The sequence below is a fragment of the Cryptomeria japonica genome, chromosome 4, assembly GCF_030272615.1.
Source record: "Cryptomeria japonica chromosome 4, Sugi_1.0, whole genome shotgun sequence".
NCBI lineage: Eukaryota > Viridiplantae > Streptophyta > Pinopsida > Cupressales > Cupressaceae > Cryptomeria > Cryptomeria japonica.
The window spans coordinates 476,913,106-476,940,296 of NC_081408.1; the positions used below are offsets into that span (position 1 = coordinate 476,913,106).

The 27,191-nt window shown below is 34.8% G+C and overlaps 1 protein-coding gene across 4 annotated transcripts; it reads left to right on the top strand.

Annotated features, from left to right (window-relative positions):
- Positions 1-260: 260 nt before the first annotated feature.
- LOC131062547 (probable linoleate 9S-lipoxygenase 5) lies at positions 261-4,258 on the top strand. 4 transcript variants are annotated; one of them, XM_059219891.1, is made up of 9 exons: positions 261-750; positions 832-1,124; positions 1,245-1,485; positions 1,600-1,947; positions 2,031-2,185; positions 2,273-2,380; positions 2,452-2,801; positions 2,898-3,161; positions 3,244-4,258. In XM_059219891.1, the coding sequence occupies exons 1-9, from the start codon at positions 435-437 to the stop codon at positions 4,016-4,018; spliced, it is 2,850 nt and encodes a 949-aa protein (XP_059075874.1). In that variant the 5' UTR covers positions 261-434; the 3' UTR covers positions 4,019-4,258. The 4 variants fall into 4 exon arrangements, with proteins under 4 accessions (XP_059075874.1, XP_059075875.1, XP_059075876.1 ...); XM_059219892.1 differs by having other exon boundaries at positions 841-1,124; XM_059219893.1 differs by having other exon boundaries at positions 262-750; positions 2,100-2,185.
- Positions 4,259-27,191: the final 22,933 nt, after the last annotated feature.

The window sequence follows — 27,191 nt, forward strand, 5'->3', positions numbered from 1 at the left end:
CAAATGCTAATTTTATCATTACAACTATCAACATAACATATCATAAAAAATATTTGTTATTTCTTTAACTAGTAGATATACACATATGCATACCTAAAATTGTGTAAGATGGTAAATATTAGAAAATAACTTTATGTAAATTGTGATATAAATATGTATTAACATTTAGAAAACAACTTTATATAATTGATGATACAAATATTTAAACTTCACCAACACACCAAATCACATTAAATTTTCCATCTAACTATGAAATGAATACTCAGTTTTGACCGTGTGCATCTGGGTCGCGCGAAGCATCCTGTGAATTGCTATGAAAGCATTACTGCAGAAATTTCCTACGTGAGTTCACGAACACGCGGGTTCAAATACCCCATATAAAATGCTTGTTTGGGCATCAGAAATCTTCAAAAAAAATTCAAGCAATTGTCATAATGAAAAGCTGTTGGGGCATTTGCTTTACCACATCAAAAATCTTCAGAAAAATTTCAGGCAATTGCCTTACAAAACAATGTTGTTGGGCATCTTGTTTACCACATCAAAAAACTTCAAAAACGTTTCAGGCGAATCTCGCTTCTTCTCTTGCTGCGAAGATGGAGGGAAAAGAGAGCATAAAAGGTTCTGTTATAATCCAGAAGAAAAATGTGTTGGATTTGAACGATTTCCATGCCGGAATCGTGGACAATCTCAGTGAGCTGCTTGGGAAAGTAGTCTCAGTCACACTTGTTGGCATACCTCAAGGCAACTCTGGTTGGTGTTAATTTTTTTTGCCATCTTTCTGCATTTGATTGAATAGAAAATCCATGATTGATATTTGTTTCTGTGATGGAGCATCAACAGTCAATGCCAGTGCAAACTTGAGCGAACCTGCTTACTTGCAGAATTGGAGAAGTACTCCCGTAGTGGCCATCACTGGGAAGACCACATATCCAGTGGAGTTCAAATGGCACTCTGACATGGGAACCCCTGCTGCTTTCTTTATAAAGAATACTCACAGACATGAGTTCTTTCTAAATTCACTTACTCTTGAACTTCCTGGTCAGGGTAGGGTTCATTTCGTCTGTAATTCTTGGGTGTATCCTGCATCTCGCAATAAAAAGGACCGGATCTTTTTCTCCAACAGGGTAAACACATAGATCATTAGCATAGATTTTTTGCCCATTTTGTTTTAGCAGTAGCAGAGAAGGTTAAAGCTTACTTTTAGTAAAGTGCGTGATTTATAAGAGATATGCTTTGATTTGCAGAGTTATCTCCCTTCTGAGACTCCTCCGGCTCTGTTGAAATTGAGGAACGAGGAGCTGATAAGCCTGAGAGGCGATGGAACAGGGGAGAGAGAAGAGTTGGACAGATTGTATGACTACGATTTTTATAATGATCTGGGAAATCCAGACAAAGGTGAGGAACACAGTCGTCAAGTGTTGGGAGGATCTCAAGCCTTTCCCTACCCTAGAAGGGGCAGAACAGGACGCCCCCCTACAAAGAAAGGTTGGTTGATAGTAAATACAATATTGGTTTTACTATTGCAACTTAAAACTTAAATCCCACACATACTTGTTATCTGCTCAATGAAAACATTCAATTTTGTGGATGTTATGACAGATCCAGCATCTGAAAGCAGACTGTCAGTATTCTCTAGCCTAGACATCTTTGTGCCGCGAGATGAACGATTTGGGCATTTGAAACTGTCTGATTTTCTAGGCTACGCCATTAAGTCCTTGGGACAATTTCTACAGCCTGAACTCAAAGCCTTTTTCGATTCCACCCCCAACGAATTCGATTCCTTTGAAGACATTATGAAACTCTACTCGGATGGGATAAAGTTGCCTGACAACCCAATTCTTGATGACACGAAGAATCGCATTCCATTGGAGCTTATAAAAGAGTTGGTTAAAACGGATAGCGAAGGCCAAAATCTCCTCGCGTATCCTACTCCTCAAGTCATCGCCAGTATGTTTTCTTCATTCCTATTCTTCACACAGTACCTCAGATCTAATTAGCACAGAGCCGAATTTAATTGGGCAGGGATGCAGGGGACAAATTGGCATGTTACATCATATCTTGTGAGTGTAAAGCCAAAATTAACTGGACATTGGTTGCAGGGGACAAATTGGCATGGAGGAAAGATGAAGAGTTTGCACGCCAGATGCTCTCTGGTGTGAATCCGGTAATCATACAGCGACTTCAGGTGAGACTGCCTTTTACAGAAGTTACTGCTTACCTCATTTTATATTGGTACAAACCCTGAATATCGTTATAAATGATTGACATTCAGAGTTTTCCCCCGAGAAGTGAATTAGATCCGGAGATATACGGGGCCCAGGAGAGCTCTGTTACAGTTTCAGATATAGAACAGAGCCTCGATGGCCTCACAGTGAAGCAGGTGAACTTAATTTCTAACCCAAATTTAATTTATTGCACAGTGCAAACTGAGGAGTTAAATTGAATGTGTAGGCTCTTGATGAAAGCAAATTGTTCATTCTGGACCATCACGACACAATCATGCCTTACGTGAATCGAATAAATGCTCTGAAACAACCAGACGCAATCATCCCTGGCTTGGATCGAATAAACCCTCCAGATTCTACCAAGATATATGCTACTCGCACCATTCTGTTCCTGAAAGAGGACGGCACATTGAAACCTGTTGCGATAGAGCTTAGTCTCCCCCCTTTGGATGATCGGCCATACTATAGAAAAGTATTGACTCCTGCAGAGGAAGGCGTTGAAGGGGCGCTCTGGCATCTTGCAAAGGCTTATGTTGCAGTGAATGATTCAGGACACCATCAGCTAATCAGCCACTGGTGATATGCTAACGAATCCCAGATACATACTTCTAATAAAATGGCATGATTATCTCGTAGGCTCATAATGTAACAATTTGGGGGTTTTGTTTTCAGGCTTAGAACTCATGCAGTGACAGAGCCATTTATAATTGCAACAAACAGACAGTTGAGTGTTATGCATCCCATTCACAAGCTACTGAGTCCCCATTTCCGAGACACAATGAACATCAATGCCTTTGCCCGCCAAATTCTCATAAATGCAGGGGGCGTTCTTGAAAGAACAGTATTTCCTGGAAAATACGCCATGGAAATGTCTGCCGTTGTCTACAAGGGCTGGAGGTTTGATGAAGAAGGATTACCTGCCGATCTGCTCAAGAGGTAAATAGTAATATCAATCTATTTATTGCTGTGGCTTACATTAGGTCTTGAAATTTCTTGACAAAAGGTATGAAAAATGCAGAGGGATGGCAGTAAAAGTAGAAGATAAAAAAGCGAAACATGGGCTGAGGCTTACGATTGAAGACTACCCTTATGCAGTGGATGGGCTAGAGATATGGTCCGCCATAGAATCATGGGTTGAGGAATATTTATCATTCTACTACAAGACTGATGAGGCCGTGGCATCTGATACAGAGCTTCAAGCGTGGTGGTATGAAATCAGAAACGTAGGGCACGGAGACAAGAAGGATGAGCCATGGTGGTACGAAATGCAAAGCGTACAAGATCTTGGAAAGGCCTTAACTACGATCATATGGGTTGCCTCAGCTCTGCATGCTGCGGTTAATTTTGGTCAGTACCCATATGCAGGGTACATGCCCAATCGGCCCACAGTGAGTAGAAGGTTGATTCCTGAAGAGGGTTCTAAAGAATTCACAGAGCTGAAGGAGAATCCCGATTTGTTCCTGCTGAGGACCATCTCAAACCAATTTCAGACGACGCTGGGAATAGCCCTGATTGAGATCCTCTCCAGGCATTCCACAGACGAGGTATATTTGGGGCAGCGTGCATCTCCTGATTGGACAGATGATGAAAGAGTAGCGAAGGCCTTTGAGCGTTTTGGGTCCCGCTTGAAACAGATCGAGGAAAACATTACAGACAGAAACAATGATAAAAGATACAAGAACAGATCAGGCCCGGCAGAGGTTCCCTATACTTTGCTTTATCCAAATACTTCTGATAAGAGTGGCAAAGGAGGACTCACAGGAAAAGGAATTCCCAACAGCGTTTCCATTTAATATGCTCATATTTTGAAGCCTCCAGAGATGGAACTTGATAAAGGCTTCTCATTCCCAATATTTACTGCACAACACAGCGATGTAATATGGATCAACGTTTTTTACCATTTATATTGTGCTCGGATTTGCATTGGGTGAGAATTTTTTGTCTTTCTATTTCCTAGTTTGGATGAGCCGTTCTCACAGTAAACCGCTAGCAGTTGCATCATTTTGCCAAGAAAATGTTTGATTACATAAATATTTTAGTGTTTTCATTTGTTGTATGATTTGGTGTAAGGGCGTTTCTATGGTCAGCGGTTAATCTTTACATAAATTAGTACTGTAAAAAACTTTCAGATCAGAGTGTCTTTTAGTCGCATTTTTTGTGGTTTTATAGTAATGGGATGAGATCACGAAGATTTAGATTTTATAGTAATGGGATGAGATCACGAAGATTTAGATTTAGATTTAGCTATTAAAAATTTCGTAGAAATCTGTTGTGTTTTGGGAATTTTAAAAAATGTATGGAGTGTTGTTTTGTGTGGAGATTAGCCACATCCACCTCTATGACGATGATAGAATGTATCAGTCCCTTAGTGTGAGGCCGGTGTATTCTATTGGTCTCATAGCCAAGGACATGTTGTAAGGGCATCTATGTCATATAAGATGTGTAGGAGCATTTATGAGTGTAAGAGCATCTAAGATTAGTTACATATGAAATTTGAAAGATTATTTATGACATGTAAGAGCATGTAAGAGGGAGTTAAATATTAGACTTATAAGAGTGTCTTTGTAAGAACATTCCTATTATGTAAAATGTGTTTGAGTATCTATGACACTATAAGATGTGTACTTGGTAAATTACATTATATTCTCCAGGGGTTTCACGCATATTAGAGGCATTCAAATGTGACTCGGATTTTGACACTTGTTTTCGGTCACATGGTTTTCATAAACCACATGTGATTTTCCAGACCTCCTTAAACTATAATTATGTTACCTAATTTTATGCAAGTGTAGATTATTGATCTCCATTGAGGCCTTGATATTACATTGTAACTTATTGTTGCTAAATAATATGCTAGGCACGTATGCTTAAGATGTTGATTTTTTTCTTGAAAGTATTTTCCTAGGGTATATTAGTGTTATTCTTTTGTGGTTGTCTCATTTTATGCCTCCTTTTATTCTTTATGACAAGCTTATTTTAGTATTGATGCCTTGATATTACATTGTAACTATATTGTTGCTAAATAATACATCAGGTTTGTGTGCTTTAGAGGTTGGTTTTTTCTAGGGTATATTAGTGTTATCTTTTTTACAGTTGTCTCATTCTATACTTAAAAGTATTTTTTTGAAAAGGTTTTCCTAAGGTATATTAGTGATATTTTTTTTGTGCTTGTCTCATTCTATTACTCCTTTTATTATTTATTTTTAATTTATTCTAGCATTGAGGCCTTGATATTATATTGTAGCTATCTTGTTGCTAAATGATACTTTAGGTGTGTGCGCTTTAAAGGTTTATTTTTTTCTTGAAAGGTTTTTCTTAGGATATATTAGTGTTATCTCATTTGTGGTTGTCTCATTCTATGCTTCCTTTTACCCAGATTTGTGTCAATTATTACTTATAACCTAATTCTCATAAGATTGAGTAAATTTTTTTGTATATTCCATTTTATTTGGTGTCAAATCCTAACTAGCTTGTTACATTTATGAGAGGAGCGGGGTTAATTTTGTACTAATTGATGTTTAAGTACCTAGGAGTTTCATTGTAGCGATCTGATTTCCAAGAGACATATGGCATGTGCTTCTATAATATAGGTGAGAGATTTAATGGAACCACATTTTATCTTTAAAAGTTGGAGATGGGGGATCTAACTATGGATAGAGATTAATGGGTTGTAGCTAACAAATGCTTTTATTTCTTACACACGTTTCCTTAGTGTTTTGAATATTGTCAAGCATATGATGGGGATGACTTTGAGGCTAATGTTTCCCTCATCCTATTCATGTGTTATACATCTTCAACTTGTGCAACCTTTCATGGAGCAACTATGATCACTTGTATGTGTTAGTGTGTAACATGATCAAGTTAGTGTGCACATAGGCATGCAGTGTGATATGATCATGCCATATCTTATTTTTTATGATGTTTAAAAAATATGTCCACTTGGCTAGTATCCTAGATGTAAGGCTTGTGGCATTATACAAAGGTTTTGATGTTATGATAAAGTTCATTTCTACATAATCCATGTCATATTAGAACTATTTGAAATTTTGGAAAACACCAATAAGTTAGCAAGTTTTTCCTTTGATATCACACACAAAGTGATTATTGGCAATTTAAGCCCTAGATTACACATAAGCTTTTTGGTGAAGGGTAGACCTATTGTAAGAAATTTTATTATGTAATATGGATTTGATAGATATATGATTAAAATCTTGAACTTTTTAGTGGCATGGAGAGGTTCCAAAGTTTATTTGTTATACGTACTCAAAGGGTAATTGGATTTGATCAAAATTTTATTCTATAGGTAAGGTAATTATAAATTTTATTCTTGGATTATACTCTATTAATTTTTTATTTGTATTTGGAAATATTATATTATTATAACAAAATTATTGACCATTTTATAGAACAATTTCTTAATTCACATTTGTTTGATAACAACATGACAAAATAGTGATCTTTTGATATTGATATCATTGAGCCCAAAAATTGCCAAGTGTGTAGGATTTTTAAATTAAAAAAGAATGCGATGTACAATGACCTTGAAAGATTTCAAAATACATAAAGAAACATCTAAAACAAGGTAATGATGTCTAATATAATTATGTTCATTTATGTTTGTTACATATTTCTTAGAATTTCATTATACACTTAAGAAAAGTGACACCCAATAAGAAAAAGTGTTTCATTACTACTCATAGTATTTTCATATAAACCACTTCTAAAACACATCGTCGTTTTATTAGGCAACATGTATATGGTGAAAATGGAAACAACAATATTGAAAGACTAAATGGATTCGACCATGAAACCCTAGCCTAACAACAACAAAGATCCACCATAACATATGAAGATTACCTAAGACAATGTAAATCAAATGAAATCACAAAGATTATACCATCACATGTCCAATAGGGTTTGGATCGCCATTCTTCCTATCTCCATTGATCTTGCTTGATATATTTGCTCTCAGATTTTATGTGTGCACAAGAGCTCAACAAAGAACGGAAATGTGGTTGCGAGTAGGATTGCATATGAAAGATCGAATGCTAGGTTGCTTGAATAGAATGCATAGGGTTGATAATGAAGGAAGCATCTCCTTATATAGAAGACACTATAAGAAATGGAGGGATAAGATTGAGAGGGTAGGTAAAAGAAATAAGAAAATAATAAGAGGGTAGGTAGTGTATGAATTAAGAGATGAATGACATGTGTCATAGATAGAAAAGGTTAATGAATTAATTAAATAAATAAAGATTCATTTAATTAATAGAAGAAGTGGGATAATTAAATAAATAAGATATTTATTTAATTTAGGAAAAAGATTATTTAAATAAATAAATGTATTTATTTAAATGAGAAATAAGGCTAGAAGAGGATAAATGAACTAATTAAATAAATAAAGATTCATTCAATTAATAGAAGAATTAGGCTCAAATAATTAAATAAATAAAGATATTTATTTAATTATACAGGACAATTTTAGGTGTCTACATTTTGCCCCTCTTTGAGACAATGCAGCTTGTCGCGTTGTTTCAAAGAAGATAATATGAACTGATACAAAGTTGCCCCAAGATGGGAATGATATGCCCCCTGGAGAGATTGGATGAAAATAGCTGAAAAGATCGCAAACAATCTCTCGATAAGAAAGAAAGGCTAGAATGGACTGACCGGATAGGATAAGGTGACAGAGTCGCAGGATAAAGAAGTCTGACTCGGGAAATGAGGGCTAGGGCAGTCTATAAGATAGACCATGAGGGGAATACATCCTCATTGTCATCCACACATCCAAGAGATCAAAGTGCAGAGAGAGAATAGAGCAACAACAGTAGTCAGCAGCGATGGCATTGGTGCATAGATTCGATCGCGTTCGTCGATTTTAGAGGCCAACAGATGCAAGAGAGCCGGTAAGTACCACAAAACCTCCTTGTACTTTGTCGCAATAAATGTTGTCATAAATGCATGCTAGGTAGCACAACAAATGCATTTTAGAATATGTCAAACAATGTCAAAAAATGCTGAGGCGCGTCTATGTTGGTGCCAGGCGCATCTAGGTTAGCTAGGCGCGTTTGTGTTTGTGTCAGGCGCGTCTATGAATGAAAAGGCGTCTATGTGTCAAAAATGTGCATTTATGTCTTCTAGGGCAAATCGGCAATTCTGTGATGAACATACGTTGTCGATTGGATAAGCTGTTGAGAGGATACACTCAAGCAGGTCCTCTAGGGAAGACTAGGATAGATCGAGGCACTTTGTGATGAACAGGGAGTACCAAGACATAATACTTTGTGATGAACAGGGAGTACTAATATGAGCAACACTTTGTGATGAACAGGGAGTGCAAATATGAGTAGCACTTTGTGATGAAGAGGGAGTGCAAATATGAGCAACACTTTGTGATGAACAGGGAGTGCAAAAATATGTAGTACTTTGTGATGAATAGGGAGTACCACTAGGATAGAAGCAACACTTTGTGATGAACAGTGAGTGTCACTAGTGTCACTAGGATAGAGTATCATATGATAGATATAAGCACTAAGATAATAAGCAACATTTTGTGATGAATAGTGAATGCCACTTTAACTGACACAGCTGATTTGCTTGACTGCGAGAGTATCTACCTATGCTGGAGTCACGGAAGAGATTCCCATTGACTCAGAGTTTACGACCAGAGCTGACATTTGAGGATAGAGTAGCTATTGAGGTTATGGGTTTGCGATATATTCTGTATGTGCCTGAGTTTCGGGCGAGCATGGGATTGCTAACTGCGCTGGCTAAGAGATGGCACTTAGAGACTTGCACGTTCTATTTGTCGATGGGTGAGATGGCAGTCATCTTAGAGGATGTATATGGGATACTGAGGATATCGATCGAAGGGGAGTTAGCTCCTTACAATCGAGAGGGAGACATGGATGCACTAAGACAAGTGTTCCAGGATCTAGGATTGGAGATGAGGGCTGGACACATGGCTTGGGATACCATGACACAGACATGATTGACGCTACCAGTGGTACTGGCAGGAATGATCAGTGGGTTCCTCTGTCCGGATAGGGTAACACGAGGGTTGGCTATGTAGCCATATGTATTTTGACATCATTGTATCATGACACTTATGATTTTTGATATATATCTGAGATGATTCATCCTTGCGGTAGCTATATGCATGTGTACCTATGTGATGTATGTTTCGATGTGATGCTTATGTTATGGATGCAAATATGTACATGATGAAATGCAATATTTTTGTTTTTTTATGTTTTTAAATATGTTTATGCAAATGCAAATGCAAATGTGAATGTATGAAATGCAAATGTGAAATGTGCTAATATGTGTTGTGTGCAGGATGTGATGCAATTGTGATATCTATATGTATGTATGAAACACTAATATGTGGTAATGCAGGTGCAACTACATGAAATGCAAATATTTTTGGCATGTCATTATACTCAGTCATGTGATAGCAGGCTACATGGACTCAAGAAGGATGATGAAAGTCAATCAAGAAAGGGGGATGGAAGATAGAAGATATGAAAGTGAAAGAGCTTCTTGTGCGTTATCATCATTGAGCTTTATTATGGCAAAATAGGTTATGACAATCGAGGCATATGTTTGACTGATAGCACTGAACCATAATGTTATCTGAGTCTGTTGAAAGATTTGATTTGTTGAAGCCCATTGTTGTTGCTGTGTCTCATCTAAAGCTGACTGAATCCATGAAATAGATACTTTATTGCGGATTGGCGATGCGAATGTTCCTTTATTGTGGATTGTGCATGGATAGACTAAAGAAAACTGGAAGAAACTATACTCCTCAGAACATGTGATGCTCTCAGTTCCACACCCATCACTTAGACGTAGGATTTTCTTTAGCCACAAATAGGAGCTGATTTATTATGGATGGAAAGGGGTGAAAAGGGGGTTATTTTGAATGGCTAACCAATCTTAGGTAGGTCAATAACAAGCAATGAGGGGAATGGGTAAGTTTATTATGAATGAATAGGTCGTGAATGTGTGCAAAGTGAAAGGATGAAATGAAATCCTGAAGGAGGGAGGAGCAATGTCTCTACGCATGTCGCTGGTGACCCAGTTTTCACCATGGTACTGGCCCAGGGCGCCACCAAAGTGGTTTTCACAGCTGGACGAAATGTTTTTCTGTTTTTCAATTTTTTTGTGTCACAAGGCGCCTATTTGCCAGGTTTTCAACAAGTAACAATTTTTTTTTTTTGCATTTTTTGCATTTTTTTGATTTTTTGATTTTTTTTTGTATTTTTTATTTTTTAAAATTTTTTTTGTATTTTTGAATTAGGATACTTTGAAGAGCTATGTGTAAAACCTGTGAAGGTGCATATTGTTGATAGGATCCTCCAAAGGTTCGCCATCTGGAGTTGAAAGTTGATATGCACCAGATCCATAGGCTACTGTGATGATGTAAGGACCAAGCCAATTTGGTTCAAACTTGCCCTTCTTCTCTCCGTCTTGTTGTTTTTTAGGATTTTCTTTGAGAACTAAGTCACCCACCTCAAATGTGCGAGGCTTTACCTTGTGATTGTAGCTGCATTGTTCCTTGACTGAATGATGTGTAGCTTGAGTGTTTGTCTTCCTTGATAAAGGAACTGAGATAGAATTACTAGTGTGTGGACTACATAGGCCCGTATGCGTGTCACCTGAAGAAGTTTGGGCATCCCTGATAACAAATTCCTTCAAGGAAGCTCCATTAAAGGTCCATGATGTATCACCAAAAGGGAAAGGATGTGTGGAACAAATAGATGAGTGATGAAGGCTTATGATTGTGAAAAGAAGTGAAAGTAGGATAGCATGATGGAGACTTAGGATCAACAAGTGTGCTTTTTGACTTAAAATTTTAGAACTTTTGCCCCCAGTTATTTTGGTATTAGGGGAGATCAACTCTTGCTCTTTTTGCTTCATAGGATTTTTATCCTTGACTTTGATTTTTGTGGAGTCCAGTAGCTTTTGATTTTGATTTGGACTAAAGGACTTTTCTTTATTATTGACTTTTAGATTTTTCTTTTCAAATCTTGATTTTTGATCCCTAATAAGTGAGGGATTTTGTGATTCTTGTTGATCCAAGTCTAGAAGTAAAGTGGAAATGGAATGAGTGGATGATATGGTAAAGCTATGTGAGTTATCAAGAGGGCTGGCGATATGCTCAATAGATTCTTTGTTGGAACCACTCTTAGGACTATTGATATCAAGAGTTGCTTGCACCACTAGAGGAGATTTGCATTTAGACTTAGTAGCCACAACACTAGGCGGTTCACACCCAATTCCTTGGCATTGTAAATTGTTTGTAGATTGTTCTCGTCTACTGAATAGCTTAGGAGATAGTGGGAGTTGATCAACATGGAAGATATACTCACCACATCCCAGGTCTTTAATCTTGAAATTTTCTTTTATCTCTGCTTGTTTTGATGTAGAAGCTTTCAAGGATTTTGGATCAATATATGCTGAAGATGGAACAACTTCTCGATTGACTGGTATTGTTATTTCTGATCTAGGTCGCAGATTGTTGCAATATATGAATGGATTTGGGTCAGCTTTGATGGTCACTTCAACTCCATTGTGTGGAAACTTGATACATCGATGATATGTAGATGGGACTACGCTCATCTCATGAATCCATGGATGTCCAAGCAATATATTGTATGTGAGATCCTGGTCTAGGACTTGACAAACCACATCTTTTGTAACTGGCCCAACTCTAAGAGGTAAGGTGACTGTGCCTTTGGATGAATGCTCTTCATCATCATATGCCTTGATGGTAATTTTGTTTGTAGAATTCACAGCCTTATCTGAATATCCCAATTGTTTAATAGTGCTCAATGTACCATTATTTAGACCTGCTCCTCCATCTATCAGGACTCGCTTTATTCGATGTTTGTGTAGGAAGGCTTCAATGTGTAAAGGTGCATTATGTGGTTGACTTACGAAGGTGTCATCAGCTTTTGTGAATGTAAGGGAGTGTGGAATGGAAAGGTATCCCACCATGGCTTGAAACTGGTCCACGTTCAGATCAGTAGGGACATAAGTGTCTCTCAAGATTTTGTCAAGAATGGCTTTATGTGTGGGGGATATGCGTAAGAGCTCAAGGATTGAGATAAGCGTGCGTGTCTTCCCCAACTGTTCTACAAGGTCATACTCAGGCTTAGTTGATGAGGAAGTGGTGTTTTTAGCTGGAGCACCTTGCAAAGTGAATTTACCTCAACGAGTTGTAACATTACATTCAGAGATAGGTTTGGAAGAGGATCCAATGCCTTTTAGGACAATCTTAGGTCTATGGGTAGAATTCTTAGGCATTTTGTCCTTGATGATAATGGTAGAGACACAATTGTCCACTAAAATGTGATTGATAGTTGAATCATAGTTATAGGATGCTCTAGTATAGTTGGTATGGTCATCTATGGCTTTAGCTTTTCCCTTGTCATGTTTTGGGAATGGTTCTTTAAACATTTCATGTTCTTGATTAGATGAGTGTCCCTCAATCTCAATGTCACCTCTATCAATGAGATCTTGTATGATGTTCTTCAGTCGATGACAATTTCCTGTCTTATGACCCTTGCTCTTATGAAATTCACAATACTCATAATCATTCCACCAATTTGGTTTGACCTTTGGCTCATATGGAGGCAAATCTGGAATTTTTATTATCTTGTTTGCCACTGGCTTCTTGAAAACTGACTCAAGTAGTTCTCCCAATGGAGTGTACTTCCTTCGTGACTTTGAAGTTGTTTGAGTATTCACTTGATTATTTTTAGAGCTTTATCCTTGAAAAATGATTTTGGGTCGTACTGTATTAGCGTCCACAACACCATCATTGACTGTGTTCTTGTTTTTATTCCAAAATCTTGGCTTATCTTTTCCTTTAAAGTCATCTTTGTTTTCCTTGAATATCTTAATGACTCCTTGTTCAGTTAGGACCTTCTCTGTTGCTAAGCCTTTTTCAATGACGTCCTTGAAGGTGGACAAACAAGCTTTTCTTAGGTCATAACCAATGTCTTTGTTAACATTTTGGGTGAACATCTCTACCATTTATTTTTGTGGAATTTCACAAGAGCATTTGCTAGCTAGATTTCTCCATCTTTGTAAAAATGATGAAAAATATTCTCCATCCTTTTGCTTAGTGTTGCACAAAGTGGTGACTGATATGTCTATCTCTATGTTGTATGAGAAATGTTGGATAAATGCCTCTGCTAGGTCACCCCATGACTTAATTCCAGGTGGAAGTTGGGAGAACCATTCCATAGCTTGATCGCCTAAGCTCTGTGGGAATAATCTCATCAAATATGTCTCTTCTGCTGCTACCTCAATGCAAGCTATGAAAAATTGTCTTATGTGTGCCTTAGGATCCCCTTTACCTCTATACTTATCAAAATTAGGTGTCACAAAGTGTGTAGGAAATGGAGGCATTGGAATGCTTTTGTCAAATGGATAGGGAAATATGTCTCTCATTGTGTAAGTTGGCTTCGGTGTATTTATGTCCTCCATTTTCTTTTGTAAGTCCTTGATTTGTTGTTCCAAATTGTTCTTAGGTGGAGATCGACTTCTTGGACCATACCCCATGCCTAAACCACTGGGTGGAGGAGGAGCATGTTGCATACATGGATGGTATTGATCATACACATGTTCATATGGAGGAGGTCTATAATGATGCTGCGTATATGGACCACTTGGTATAGAGTCATGATGAGGAACGAAATATTTGCTTTGTCCATGTATACCATACTCTACAAGAATATCATGAGTTTGTTCTAGTGTGTTGCCCCCAAATTTCACACGGGGTTTCCTTGTGTCCAAATTTTGAACATGCCTTTGAATATCCAATTTCTTTGGTGGTTGATTCTTAGCATTGGTATGTGATTGAGTATATTTTTCTGCATAAGACTTCCATAATAGTCTACGAAGGTGAGTATCATATGCTTGACCATGTGTGTATGGGACCTCTGGTTTTTGAAACAAAGATGATGGTGATTCAGGCACCATATGTGGTCCTCTATTGCCTCCACTATTAGGCCTCCTTTGATCCATGTTGAGGTGAGGTTGTTGCAAAGGTCGATTTTCCATTATTTGAGACATGTCAAAATCATGAGGGATCTTGGCTCCACTTTGTGCCATCACTTGTAAAAAGTATTGTTTATCTCTCCTCATTATTTCCTCAACCAATCTATTGAAACGGGGATCCATAATGGAGTCTTCCACTTCCGCTGAATGTACGAAAATGTTGTCCATATTGTCATTGTGTGTGTCATTGTTGTTTATAGTGTCCATGTTCTCAACATTTGGAATGTTTCTATAGGCATCCATTTCAGGTAATGTAGTATGATCAGAATTGAAAAAGACATCATTGTCATATTCATAGGCACTCATGTTTGCGGAATCTTGAGCCTCTTTAGCTTCTCTCCTAGATTTTTGGGGACGGGTTTCAACCATGAACTAGGTCTTGACCAAGATGTGTGAGACTAGATGAAAATGGAAAAGAGTATGAAAGACCAAGAGTTGGATGTAATGTAAATGAATCTGAAGTGTACTTGCAATGTCCAAAGTGTAAGACCAAGTATGTATGTAGTAGAGTAGGTGTGGCTTCCAAAGAGATGATAATTTCTCTTGATGAGGTAAGTTGACCTTGACTCTAAGTAAGACCAAATGAAATCCAAAGGTGATAGACCTTGATGAGGGACCACTTAGCAAAATGTTGTTATATGTAATGTGTTGACAAAGTATGATGAGGACAAGAAAGTGACCTTTTGACTCAAGTTTAGACAAATGTGAATGTAATGCAAGGTGTAAAGCAATGATGGACTTTGTGAGACCCAAAGATAGGTTGAATGCTAGATGAAAATTTAGAGAAATAACTTAGGAAGCTCAAGAATTCTGAAACCGATTGCTCTTGTTTGTTGGACTGTAAAGTTTTGCCAATTTGTGAAGTTGTTTGTTGTCACCAAATCTGAATTTTTTGACTGTTTTTCGTGACAAGAGGACACAATGTTGATGAAGACTCAATGTTTGCAAGTGTTTAGACTCAAAGTGACTCAAAAGAAAGTGTGTTGTTTGATGTAAAAATGTTTGGCATACACTTGAAGACACAAAAGACACAAAAGACACAATGTTTTGATGTTTGGTCTTGAATATTTGAATGTTTAAAAGAAGACAAACATAATTCTTATGGTTGGCCAGGACAATAGTTGTTGATCCCACATGAGGCTACGCTATTCAGAGCGGATACTTAGATGCTTGACCCCACTGGCTCCACCCTCGACACTCACTTCTCGGGGCAACCAAGCATCAGTCCCTACGAAAAATCCCCATGGCGAACTTTGTATCTCTACTAAGAACCGTATGTGTGTGGGCTGCTCCAGAGGTCTGACCTCCTGCCCCAACAACTAGAAGGATTTTGACTTCTAAAACAAGAAGGTGCTAGTAAGGGCATCCGCTCGTGTGGCTATACATGCGGCACTTTTAGCTCTGTAAATACAGAAGACTCTCAGCCAGTAGGGGTTACGCCCTACAACTGATCAAATAAATTTGATCAAACGGGTTTATGGGGAGACATAGTGTCGGTATGAACTAATCAGCACACGTTATCCATAGTTTTCACCATGGATACAGTTGTTTATAGTGGTTCAGAAGAGGTGGGTTTTCCTCACTACCACTTGTGTCGTTCTCTCCTCACTAGTAGTCCTAATGACCACACAGGGAGACAGACCCTCTAAAGATGACACAAAAAGAGCCTATTTCTCAAGACACAAAAGACACTAGTTCGATTTTAGTGCACCAATTGAAGTGTTTGCTAATCTATGAAAACAAGGCACACAATGAAAGATCAAAAACCCTTGCCAAGGTCCTGCAACAAAGATCTATTAGTAGTTTGGATTGTTTCAAATGATCACCCCTTCATGCAAGCACACAAGTTAGGTAAATTTTAGATCCAAAAGACTTTGTGAAATAGGGGCCTTCAACAATGCGTTTTTTTTTTACCAATTCAAAGATCTGATTCATCATAAAAAAAGATCACTTGTAAAATTTCAAGAAATTTCCAGAAATGTAAGAAAATCCAAAAAATTTGCTAATTTGCTCCAAAAATTAATTTGTTATGAAAAATCATAAAAAATTCATATAAAATGCAAATTTGATCCAAAAAATCTAAAATTTTTACTGGACAGTCCTGATGGTCTTCCAAACTTGCATAAAAAAATTCCATCACATGTCCAATAGGGTTTAGATCTCCATTTTTTCTATCTCCATTGATCTTGCTTGATATATTTGCTCTCAGATTTTATATGCACAAGAGCTCAACAAAGAACGGAAATGTGGTTGCAAGTAGGATTGCATATGAAAGATCGAATGCTAGGTTGCTTGAATAGAATGCATAGGGTTGATAATGAAGGAAACATCTCCTTATATAGAAGACACTATAAGAAATGGAGGGATAAGATTGAGAGGGTAGGTAAAAGAAATAAGAAAATAATAAGAGGGTAGGTAGTGTATGAATTAAGAGATGAATGACATGTGTCATAGATAGAAAAGGTTAATGAATTAATTAAATAAATAAAGATTCATTTAATTAATAGAAGTGGGATAATTAAATAAATAAGATATTTATTTAATTTAAGAAAAAGATTATTTAAATAAATAAATGTATTTATTTAAATGAGAAATAAGGCTAGAAGAGGATAAATGAATTAATTAAATAAATAAAGATTTATTCAATTAATAGAAGAATTAGGCCCAAATAATTAAATAAATAAAGATATTTATTTAATTAGAAAGGACAATTTTAGGTGTCTACAGATATCATTGAGCCCAAAAATTGCCAAGTGTGTAGGATTTTTAAATTGAAAAAGAATGCGATGTACAATAACCTTGAAAGCTTTAAAAATACATAAAGAAACATCTAAAACAAGGTAATGATGTCTAATATAATTATGTTCATTTATGTTTGTTACATATATCTTAGAATTTCATTATACACTTAAGAAAAGTGACACCCAATAAGAAAAAATGTTTCATTACTACTCATAGTATTTTCATATAAACCACTTCTAAAACACATCGTCGTTTTATTAGGCAACTTTGTACATTAAAGTAAATTTAGATAATAGCATATAATACATAAAACCATGAATTCCAAAATTTGATACACAAATATCAGTTACATTTATAATAAGAAAAAATGAGATTACAATTAAATATATTAATATAAAAAATGAACATAAATATTAAAAAGACAAAAACAATTTCTACGTATTAAAGAACTAAAATGCTAATGACTAACAAATCATAATATTATACATTTTGCATTCAACAAAACATCAAATACACTATTTACACTTCTTCTATTTACATCTAAGGTGAAGGTAAATTCTTTTCTTATTTTTAAAATTAAATAGAATATTAAAGATGAATATATCATGAAAGATACTCAAAACCAATCGAATCTTGAATCCTTCAATTTTAGTTATATGTCCCTTGCAATTACCAATCTTCAACCCTTTAATTTTAGTTATACTTTCCTTGCAATTAAGTGCTATAATTAATAAAATATCTAAGTTTTCCCATGAAAGAGATTGACATAAAGCGATTTTGTATTCTTCTTCTTCGCAAATTTTGTCCCATTTCATACGTTTTTAGATAAGATGTGAAAGACAAAGCCACACACGTCTCTTTAATGCTTAGAATTACAAGGAAAAATATTGACTTTACAACATGGGAAAGTTACTCCGTACTAGGTAGTATTTTTTATTTATTTTTATAATGTTTGTGACACTAACATATAATCAACTATGTTTTAACTAATTAAGGTTGTGACATTATTAGTTTGGGTTGATAGAAGGATTTAAATGATGCATTTTCTTTTTCTAATTTATTAATCGGATTTAAGATTTTTAAAGAAGTGTACAATTTATATTTATTTTTATATTTTATATAATTATAAAAATATCATTTTTTTTTATTCTTATCGGATCATATTGAAAATAGTAGGTAGAAAATTTAACTTTAGAAAAAAAAAATCTTCATTTTTATACATTTAATAAATATATGTCATTGAAATGACAAAGAAGCCCTGTTGCTTGTACAAACAAAATAGTAAAATAATTTACAAACAATAGAAAAACTACTAGTCACTCACACGTCGTCTAAATTGATTATACGAAAAAAGTGATGTGTATTCTTATAAATGTTGTTAGTGGTAACAATCGTACTCTCTTCTATTTAATGCAAATCTTATTTACTTGATTTTAAAAAATTGTGTGCGTAATTACATATGAACAAAGAGATTTGTAAGGGGTCAAGTGCCCTGGTTTTCACTGCTTTTTTAATAAAAAACAAAGAGATTTGTAAGGGTATGTTCGTCTAACTTTGATTTTAAGGCAAATGGATGCAAATGTTAAGTTTGGCTTAGTGAAAATTTTGTTATAATAAAGTTGTAAAGTTTTCATATAAGGCTAATGATTGGTTATAATTATAAATGTGGAAATATGAGATATTCCTTTTAAGTAAAGTTTAATAGAAAATGTTAGCATTAATATTTGTATTATTAAGAGGGAGTGGGCTTATTTATAGGGAATATGGATGTATATTAATTTTTTTTTTTTTTTTTTCTTCTTTTTAGAAAATACTTTTTTATAAAGTGAGATATTTTGAAGAAATGAATAATATTTTTTGGGTAGAACAATTTTTATAATATTTTTGTGTTTGAAAGTTTATAAGAAAAAATCAACTAGCTAATTAATATGGAATTAAACATAGAAAATAAAAATAATCATGTGGAAATAATCCTATTCAACAAAATCATTTTGAAGTAAAATTATATGTTACATGATTGTTAGTTTATTTATGAGAATATTTGACTCACACAATCTATTACAATTCAAAAACTTAATAAAAAAATAAATTAAATAGGATTTAAGTCTTAAGTAAATTTAATAGGAAAAAATATCATTTAATCTTTAATACTAATTTAGAAAAATTAAATAAAATTATATACTCAATATTTCATATCATTCCATAAAATAAAAACTCTTAAATAGATCATATGAATTCTTAAAATCTATATAACAATAATAATTTGTTAAATAAAAAAACAACAAATGACTAGAACCCACCTTAACATATGCATATTTTATAAGACAATGACGACATACTTTTCATGATTACATTCTATTAGTCCATTCCTACATAACATAGATCAGTTTTGTGCATTACATGAAGTTCATGATAATTGAGATCAAACTCATAGAGCTCGAGATCCATCTACATCATTCTCTCTATCAATTTAGAGTTTGAAAAAATTCATATAATGTGAATATTTATATAGCAATAATAATTTGTTAAATAAAAAAACAACAAATGACTAGATCCCACCTTAACATATGCATATATCTATAAGACAATGGTGACATACTTTTCATGATTACATTCTATTAGTCCATTCCTACATAACATAGATCAGTTTTGTGCATTACATGAAGTTTATGATAATTGAGATCAAACTCATAGATCTCGAGATCCATCTACATCATTCTCTTTATCAATTTAGAGTTTGAAAAAATCATATAATGTGAATATTTATATAACAATAATAATTTGTTAAATAAAAAAACAAACAAATGACTAGATCCCACCTTAACATATGCATATATCTATAAGACAATGGTGACATACTTTTCATGATTACATTCTATTAGTCCATTCCTACATAACATAGATCAGTTTTGTGCATTACATGAAGTTTATGATAATTGAGATCAAACTCATAGATCTCGAGATCCATCTACATCATTCTCTTTATCAATTTAGAGTTTGAAAAATTCATATAATGTGAATATTTATATAACAATAATAATTTGTTAAATAAAAAATAACAAATGACTATATCCCACCTTAACATATGCATATATCTATAAGACAATGGTGACATACTTTTCATGATTACATTCTATTAGTCCATTCCTACATAACATAGATCAGTTTTGTGCATTACATGAAGTTTATGATAATTGAGATCAAACTCATAGATCTCGAGATCCATCTACATCATTCTCTTTATCAATTTAGAGTTTGAAAAATTCATATAATGTGAATATTTATATAACAATAATAATTTGTTAAATAAAAAAATAACAAATGACTAGATCCCACCTTAACATATGCATATATCTATAAGACAATGGTGACATACTTTTCATGATTACATTCTATTAGTCCATTCCTACATAACATAGATCAGTTTTGTGCATTACATGAAGTTCATGATAATTGAGATCAAACTCATAGAGCTCGAGATCCATCTATATCATTCTCTCTATCAGTTTAGAGTTTGAAAAATTCATACAATGTGAATGTTTAGAGTGCTTGAAAAGATAATTTTTTATTTATTTGTTTAATCTATTTTTCTTGTGAGAATAATGTCATATTGAGTGGTTGACAAAATATTTTACTGAGGATCTAAGACATTAACAAGAATGTAGTATTAAAAGAGAGAAAACTTTAGCCTTGAAAGTTAGGGTTCAACATCTTTTCTCATTCTTGATTGTATTTTGATGGCTTTCTTATTATATTTGTATTTGTATTTGTGTGTGTATTTTGATTGTATCTTTATTTTGTTTATGATTCTATGGTTTACAATATTAAGTATATCTTTCAACTCATTCAATATGATGTCAAACAACTATTTTTATATTTGAGTGCTTAAAATAATAAAAATAAGGTTTTGAATTATCATATAAAATTGAAAATATCAAATAATGACTAGAGAAAGCTAGTTCCCGAGATAGTTATAATCTTGTATACTCATGATAATTATGTAAAGACAATCCAAGCATCACATCTCTAACAAATTAGTATTGGTGATAGTGTTTAATTATAACTATCATCATATAGATCTAATAATAGTCAAAGAATCACATCTCTAACAATTGCGTGCCTTGGTTACAAATAGTCCATAGTAGCATAGCATCCATGTGTTATCTATAAAATATTGGTAGTCCAAACATCATATCAATCATATTAGGAATTTTGAGGTGGCTCTAGATCCTAGATACTTTACCCAAAACCTTATATTCAAATCAAATCCATTCAATCTTTTGCTTGAAAACATGCAAAGAAAAGAACATACACCACGAAAATATCATAAAGATGAAACAAATGAAACTTGCTCATTATAATTCAAAGACTTTAAGTATAGTATTTTTGAGACAATTGTGAAGGCAATTTATATAAATCTTCATATATTATGATTGAATAATTTGTTATACAAGTATCATGTGTACAAACTATCACTTTCTACCAAAACACCTTTAATTTAGACACTTTACAAGACAATAGACCTAACCTAACAAGACTTAGAATCCTTTTCAAATGGCTTGGAATTTACTATTATAGAAATAATGTAACAACAAGATTAGAGCCATATACATGTGACACATTTTCACTTAAAAGTCATTTTTTACAATAGAATATGCCAAAAATCATCTTTACAGAACTAGAAGACACAAGGTACTTTAAGCTCAGCCAAAAGAATGTTGGAGATGTTGATGCAGTTGGTGATGCACTCAAAAATGGAGGAAGATGCTCCATATTTTGAATTGAATGATTACTACCATCGAGGTTGTTGGAATTGACCTGATGGGTATGTGACTACAAGGCTAATGACATAGAAAAAGGGTCCCAAAGGATGATTGATTGAAATGCAAATCAAATTGGATTTTTCTTCACTTTAAAATTCAAAAATACCATCCAACATTATTCAATGAACTTGGGCCAAATTCTTGTTGCACTCATATCCAAGAAAACCCCTTATGACAATCATAATCATAACCATCCCATGTTCCAACTATTAGAGTTTGTATAAATATGAACTTAATTTCTCAATATTTGTCTCCTCACTAGCATGATTTTTTGCAAACATAGGAGAAAAAATATTTGTAAAATCAACCTTCTATTATGCACTATCCTTTAAATGTTCATTCTCCTTGAACATCATAGGCATGCGGTAGATGGTCATTCCTTCAAATTCTATCAATTGCCTTAGAATAATTTTTATGGATGTGTGGTAAACATGAAGAAAATACAAGATATGTTTATATCTACTAAAAAGATCACAAATAACTTGAAATGCTTGATACCCAACATCCAAATTATTCAAAATAATTTTTAAAGCCTCAACAATTGGTGTCAAATTAGCTCCCAACATCTCAATTTTTTTCTATCTTTGGCATGAACTTTAAAAAAGCTTCCTATTAACTTATAAAATTTCTATACCTTTTCCACATGTTGGAGGAGTGTCTCTAAACTTTTTCCAAGTAGAGCATCTTATTGGCAATATGCTGGATTTGGTTAAGTGTTGTCATTGATGTCAACACTGTATCCTGATTGGAGGCTATCCCAGTTGGACCTATCCTAGTTAGTCTTGGTGATCATCTTGGTTTTGGCTATGATTCTGATCCGGTATGATAAATCTCTGGAATCGGTTTTAGATGCTTACTCTGGATGGTTATTTGTTTTCCATATTCTATTGGTTCATGTTTTGGTGCTCCGGTAACTAACGCTTATGTTCCCGATTGGTATTTCTCGGTACTAGTTAGCTTTATCGGTAAGTGATATTTGGTGTTTTGGTCAGATGATTTTGGTCCGACTTATGGAATCAGTTTCTATCATGCTGAAGGTGCTTCTTGATCATATTCCTAGTGTTTGGTGACTTTGCATTGGCTGGTGTGCTGTTATGGTGGTCCTATTTGGAACTTTTTGTGTTACTTCACTAAGGGTTTCTACGAGTTGGTGAAGCATGTTGGATTTTGGTCTTAGCAGAATTTTTGGCGGATGGAATTGTTTGGTTACTTGATTTAGGTCCATGTTATGTAATGTAAATCATAATATTGGTCTGGTGATACCATGTAATTTAATTTTTGTAATTATGAGTTTATGGGTTTAGGGTTTAGCTGACCTTGTCAATAAGGTTGATGATTTGTATTTCTAGGTGACTTATTCATGTAATTTGCATATGGATGGGATCGATGGTTATGTCTACATTTTCAGAAGAAGGTTTATGTGTGAAAAAGTGATATTGTTGGTAGTGGGCCAGCGTCCCTCGCGGAGATTTACGACATGGTTTAACAGCCTCCTATAGATTCTATAAGTCTAGTGGTTGTATCAGGCACTGATAGGTTGATCTTTTGGTGCAATGACAACTCTAGCTTGTAACAAGTGGTATCAGAGCTTGGTCACAAGTTTGAATCACGCAAGCTGCAACAAGTGACGCTGGGAGGGGGATTGTTGGTAGTGGGCAAGCGTCCCTTGCAGAGATTTGCGACATGGTTTAACAGCCTCCTATGGATTCTATAAGTTTAGTGGTTGTATCGGGTATTGACAAGTTGATCTTTTGGTGCAACAATAACTCTAGCTTGTAACGTGATATATCATTCGGTGAAGGATTTTGTATTGTAGGGCAGACATCTGTTCTTAACAGAACTGTATCAAGCATTAGGAGATGCTACTTTCACAGTTCATTCTTTCCGGATTGTAGTCCAATGTTTTTGTAAGTTAGTGAGACTTCTTTTTATGATGAGCAGTGAGCTCTAGGCGGTTGGCTTGATTGCAAGTGCAATCCCCATTGTAATTTCACATACTGCTGCAAAAGTATTATCTGATTGTGGATAGGGTTTCCCACTGTGTGTACTGTGCTTTAATGTTCTATACTTCATTATGTTGGTTTCTTTGTGCTCCGGTTTAATGGTTTTGATATGCATTAGTTCTTATTTCTGATGGTAAATTTATTCACTGCCCCCTCTCTGTTTACTCCCGGTATCAGATCTGTCTAACAATTGGTATCAGAGCAAGGTATTCTCTGCACAAGATTAACCGCTTGAGGAGATCCGATGGCAATTGAATCTAGTTCTACATTCAATCCCTATCAGAAGGAGAGTCCCATATTTGATGGTACAAATTACAAAATATGGAAGGAGTGAATGAAGATTCATTTCAAATATCTTGGAGTTGAAGTTTGGGAGATAGTGGAGAAAGGGTATATACCTCATGCTCCTAATTCTGGAACACTAACACCTATTGATGAACAGAAGAAGGTTGAAAATGATGTCAGAGAAAAAGAAGCATGGTTAAGAGCCCTATCTGATGAAAAGCTATTGAATGTCATAGAGTTGGAGAATGCAAAGTTGATATGGACAAAGCTTGAAACTCTTTATGAAGGCAACCAGGTTGTTAAAATCACAAAACTTGAAGGTTTCTAGGTAAGGTATGAAACTTTGAATATGGAAGAAGATGAGAAGATAAGTTCTTTCATGGATAGAGTAAATAAGATTGTTATGGGAATTAAATGTTGCAGTGGATCAGTTAGTGAGGATGAGATAGTGTCAAAGGTTCTGAGAGTTCTACCTTTGACTTATAAGATGAAGGCTACTGGAATCAATGAACTCCTGACAATGTCAAGTACCCCTGTTACTAGAGATACATTGCTTGGGAAATTGACTGCTTTTGAGTTTGAGGAACTTGGAGATCAGAGTGCTACTAAAACTGAGACTACATTTAAAGCATCTACCTCTGGTAAGTAGAAGATAGATTGGAAGGAGATGTATGCTAAAGATATGGAGGACATTGAAAGTGAAGAAAGAGAACTTGAAGAGCTAGAAGCCCTGATTGCTAGAAGAATTCCTAAAGGACCAGTTGGAAGTAAGTACGAAGGACAATTCCCTTTTAAATGTTTTTCATGCAATAAGATCAGTCATTTTGCTTCTAGATGCCCTGAAAGAGCTGCTAGGAATCATGAAATATTTGTGAAGCATTATAACCCTAATCCGGAATATCAGAACAATCCTAGATTCAAAAGGAATAAGGATAAATCATGCTATTATGTTGGTGATGATTATTTTGGTATTACTAATGATGATGATGATGATGAACTTGTGAGTGGAACCGATAATGGAAATTCCTCCGGTAAGGACTGGGTTTTCATTGCTATCAAGGATGATTCTTTGGAACCTATCATTGAAACAACTCATACTTAGGAAAAGGCTTTAGTTGCTAAAATTGAAGAAAATGATGAATGGGTTATAGACAGTGGATGATCACATCACATGACTAGTGACAAGAGAAAATTTCTATTACTACAAGAATTTGATGGCAGATTAGTCAAATTTGGAGACAACAAGGCATGTAGGATCAAAGGCAAGGGAGCAATATCATTGGATGGTAAGACTAATCTTGATATTGTTTATTATATTGAAGGCTTAAAGCATAATATTTTAAGTGTAGGTCAGATGGTGGATAGAGGATTTCATTTACAATTCAAGGATGGGAAATGTAAGATCATCAATAGATCTAGATTGGAAATTGCATCCAAAACCCAGACCAATGGAAACATCTTTCATTTGAACTCTAGTGAGAAAGCTTGCTTGATTTCTCAGATTGATGAAATTTGGTTATGGCATAAGAGGATGTGTCATGTAAATTTTTATTGCATAGTGAAGATCAGTTCAACATAGGCTGTTAGAGATTTGCCCAAAATTGTCAAACCTCATAATCTGGTATGCAGAGAATGTCAAATGGGTAAGCAAGTTAGAACTTCTTTTTAGAAGCATACATGATAAATCTAATAAAATTATTGATCTTATTCATACTGATATGTGTGGACTAACAAGGACTAAAAGTTTTCAAGGTGATATATACTTTATGTTACTTATTGATGATTATTCTAGAATGATGTGGATAGCATTTTTGAAAGAAAAATCTGAAGCTTTTGAGAAATTCAAAATCTTTAAAGCTATGGTTGAGACTGAGACAGGATTGAAGATAAAGTGCTTAAGATCAGATCACGGCAGTGAGTTTACATCCAGTGAATTCAACAACTTTTGTGAGAAGAATGGAATCAGAAGACAACTTTCTGCACCTAGGACTCCACAACAGAATGGATTGGTGGAAAGGAAGAAAAAAGCCATATTGGATGCGGCAGGGACTATGATGACATAAGCAAAATTGCCTGATATTTATTGGAGGGAAGCTGTTAATACAACTATATAAACTTTCAATAGAGTACACATAAAAGGTGATACTGATAAGACTCCTTATGAATTATAGTTTGGTCATACTCCTGTCAGATATTTTAGAATTTTTGGAAGTAAATGTTACATTAGAATAGATGATGCATTGGGAAAATTTGATCCTAGAAGTGATGAAGGAATATTTTTGGGTTATTCTACTAAGAGAAAAGCATATAGATGTTATAACAAAAGATTGAATAGCATAACGAAGAGCATAAATGTCAAGGTGGATGAACATGGCCATAATCAGATCGGATCATATGACTATGGACCGAAAGATGAACTTATCAGACCTGAACTGGTAATGCGTGAAGTTGCTCAGAGCATTGAACCTGTCACTCTGATAACATCAAAAAACTCAACTGTGACAGAGGAACAATAGAAAGAGTTAGTAAAACAAGAAAATTCAAAGACTCCTAGGTATGTCAAACTAAATCATTCTGAAGATTAGATCATTGGAGATAAAAGCAAAGGTGTGATGACTGGGAGAAGGCTAGCTATTGAAGAGGTATGTTTGATTTCTCAAATTGAACCAAAATAATTTATTGAAGCAAGTAAAGATGAAAATTAGATAAAAGCAATGGAAGAAGAATTAGATCAGATTGAAAAGAACAAGACATGGGAACTAGTTCCTAGACCTAAAGACAAGAACATTATTGGAACTAAATGGGTTTACAGGAATAAATTGAATGAGGAAGGTAAAATTATGAGGAACAAGGCTAGATTGGTTTACAAAGGTTATTCACAAGAAGAAGGAGTTGATTATGGTGAGACTTATGCCCCGGTTGCAAGAATTGATGCGGTAAGACTTTTTCTTGCTTATGTTGCACACAAGAACTACAAAGTATATCAGATGGATGTCAAATGCACATTTTTGAATGGAGATATTGAAGAGGAAGTCTACATT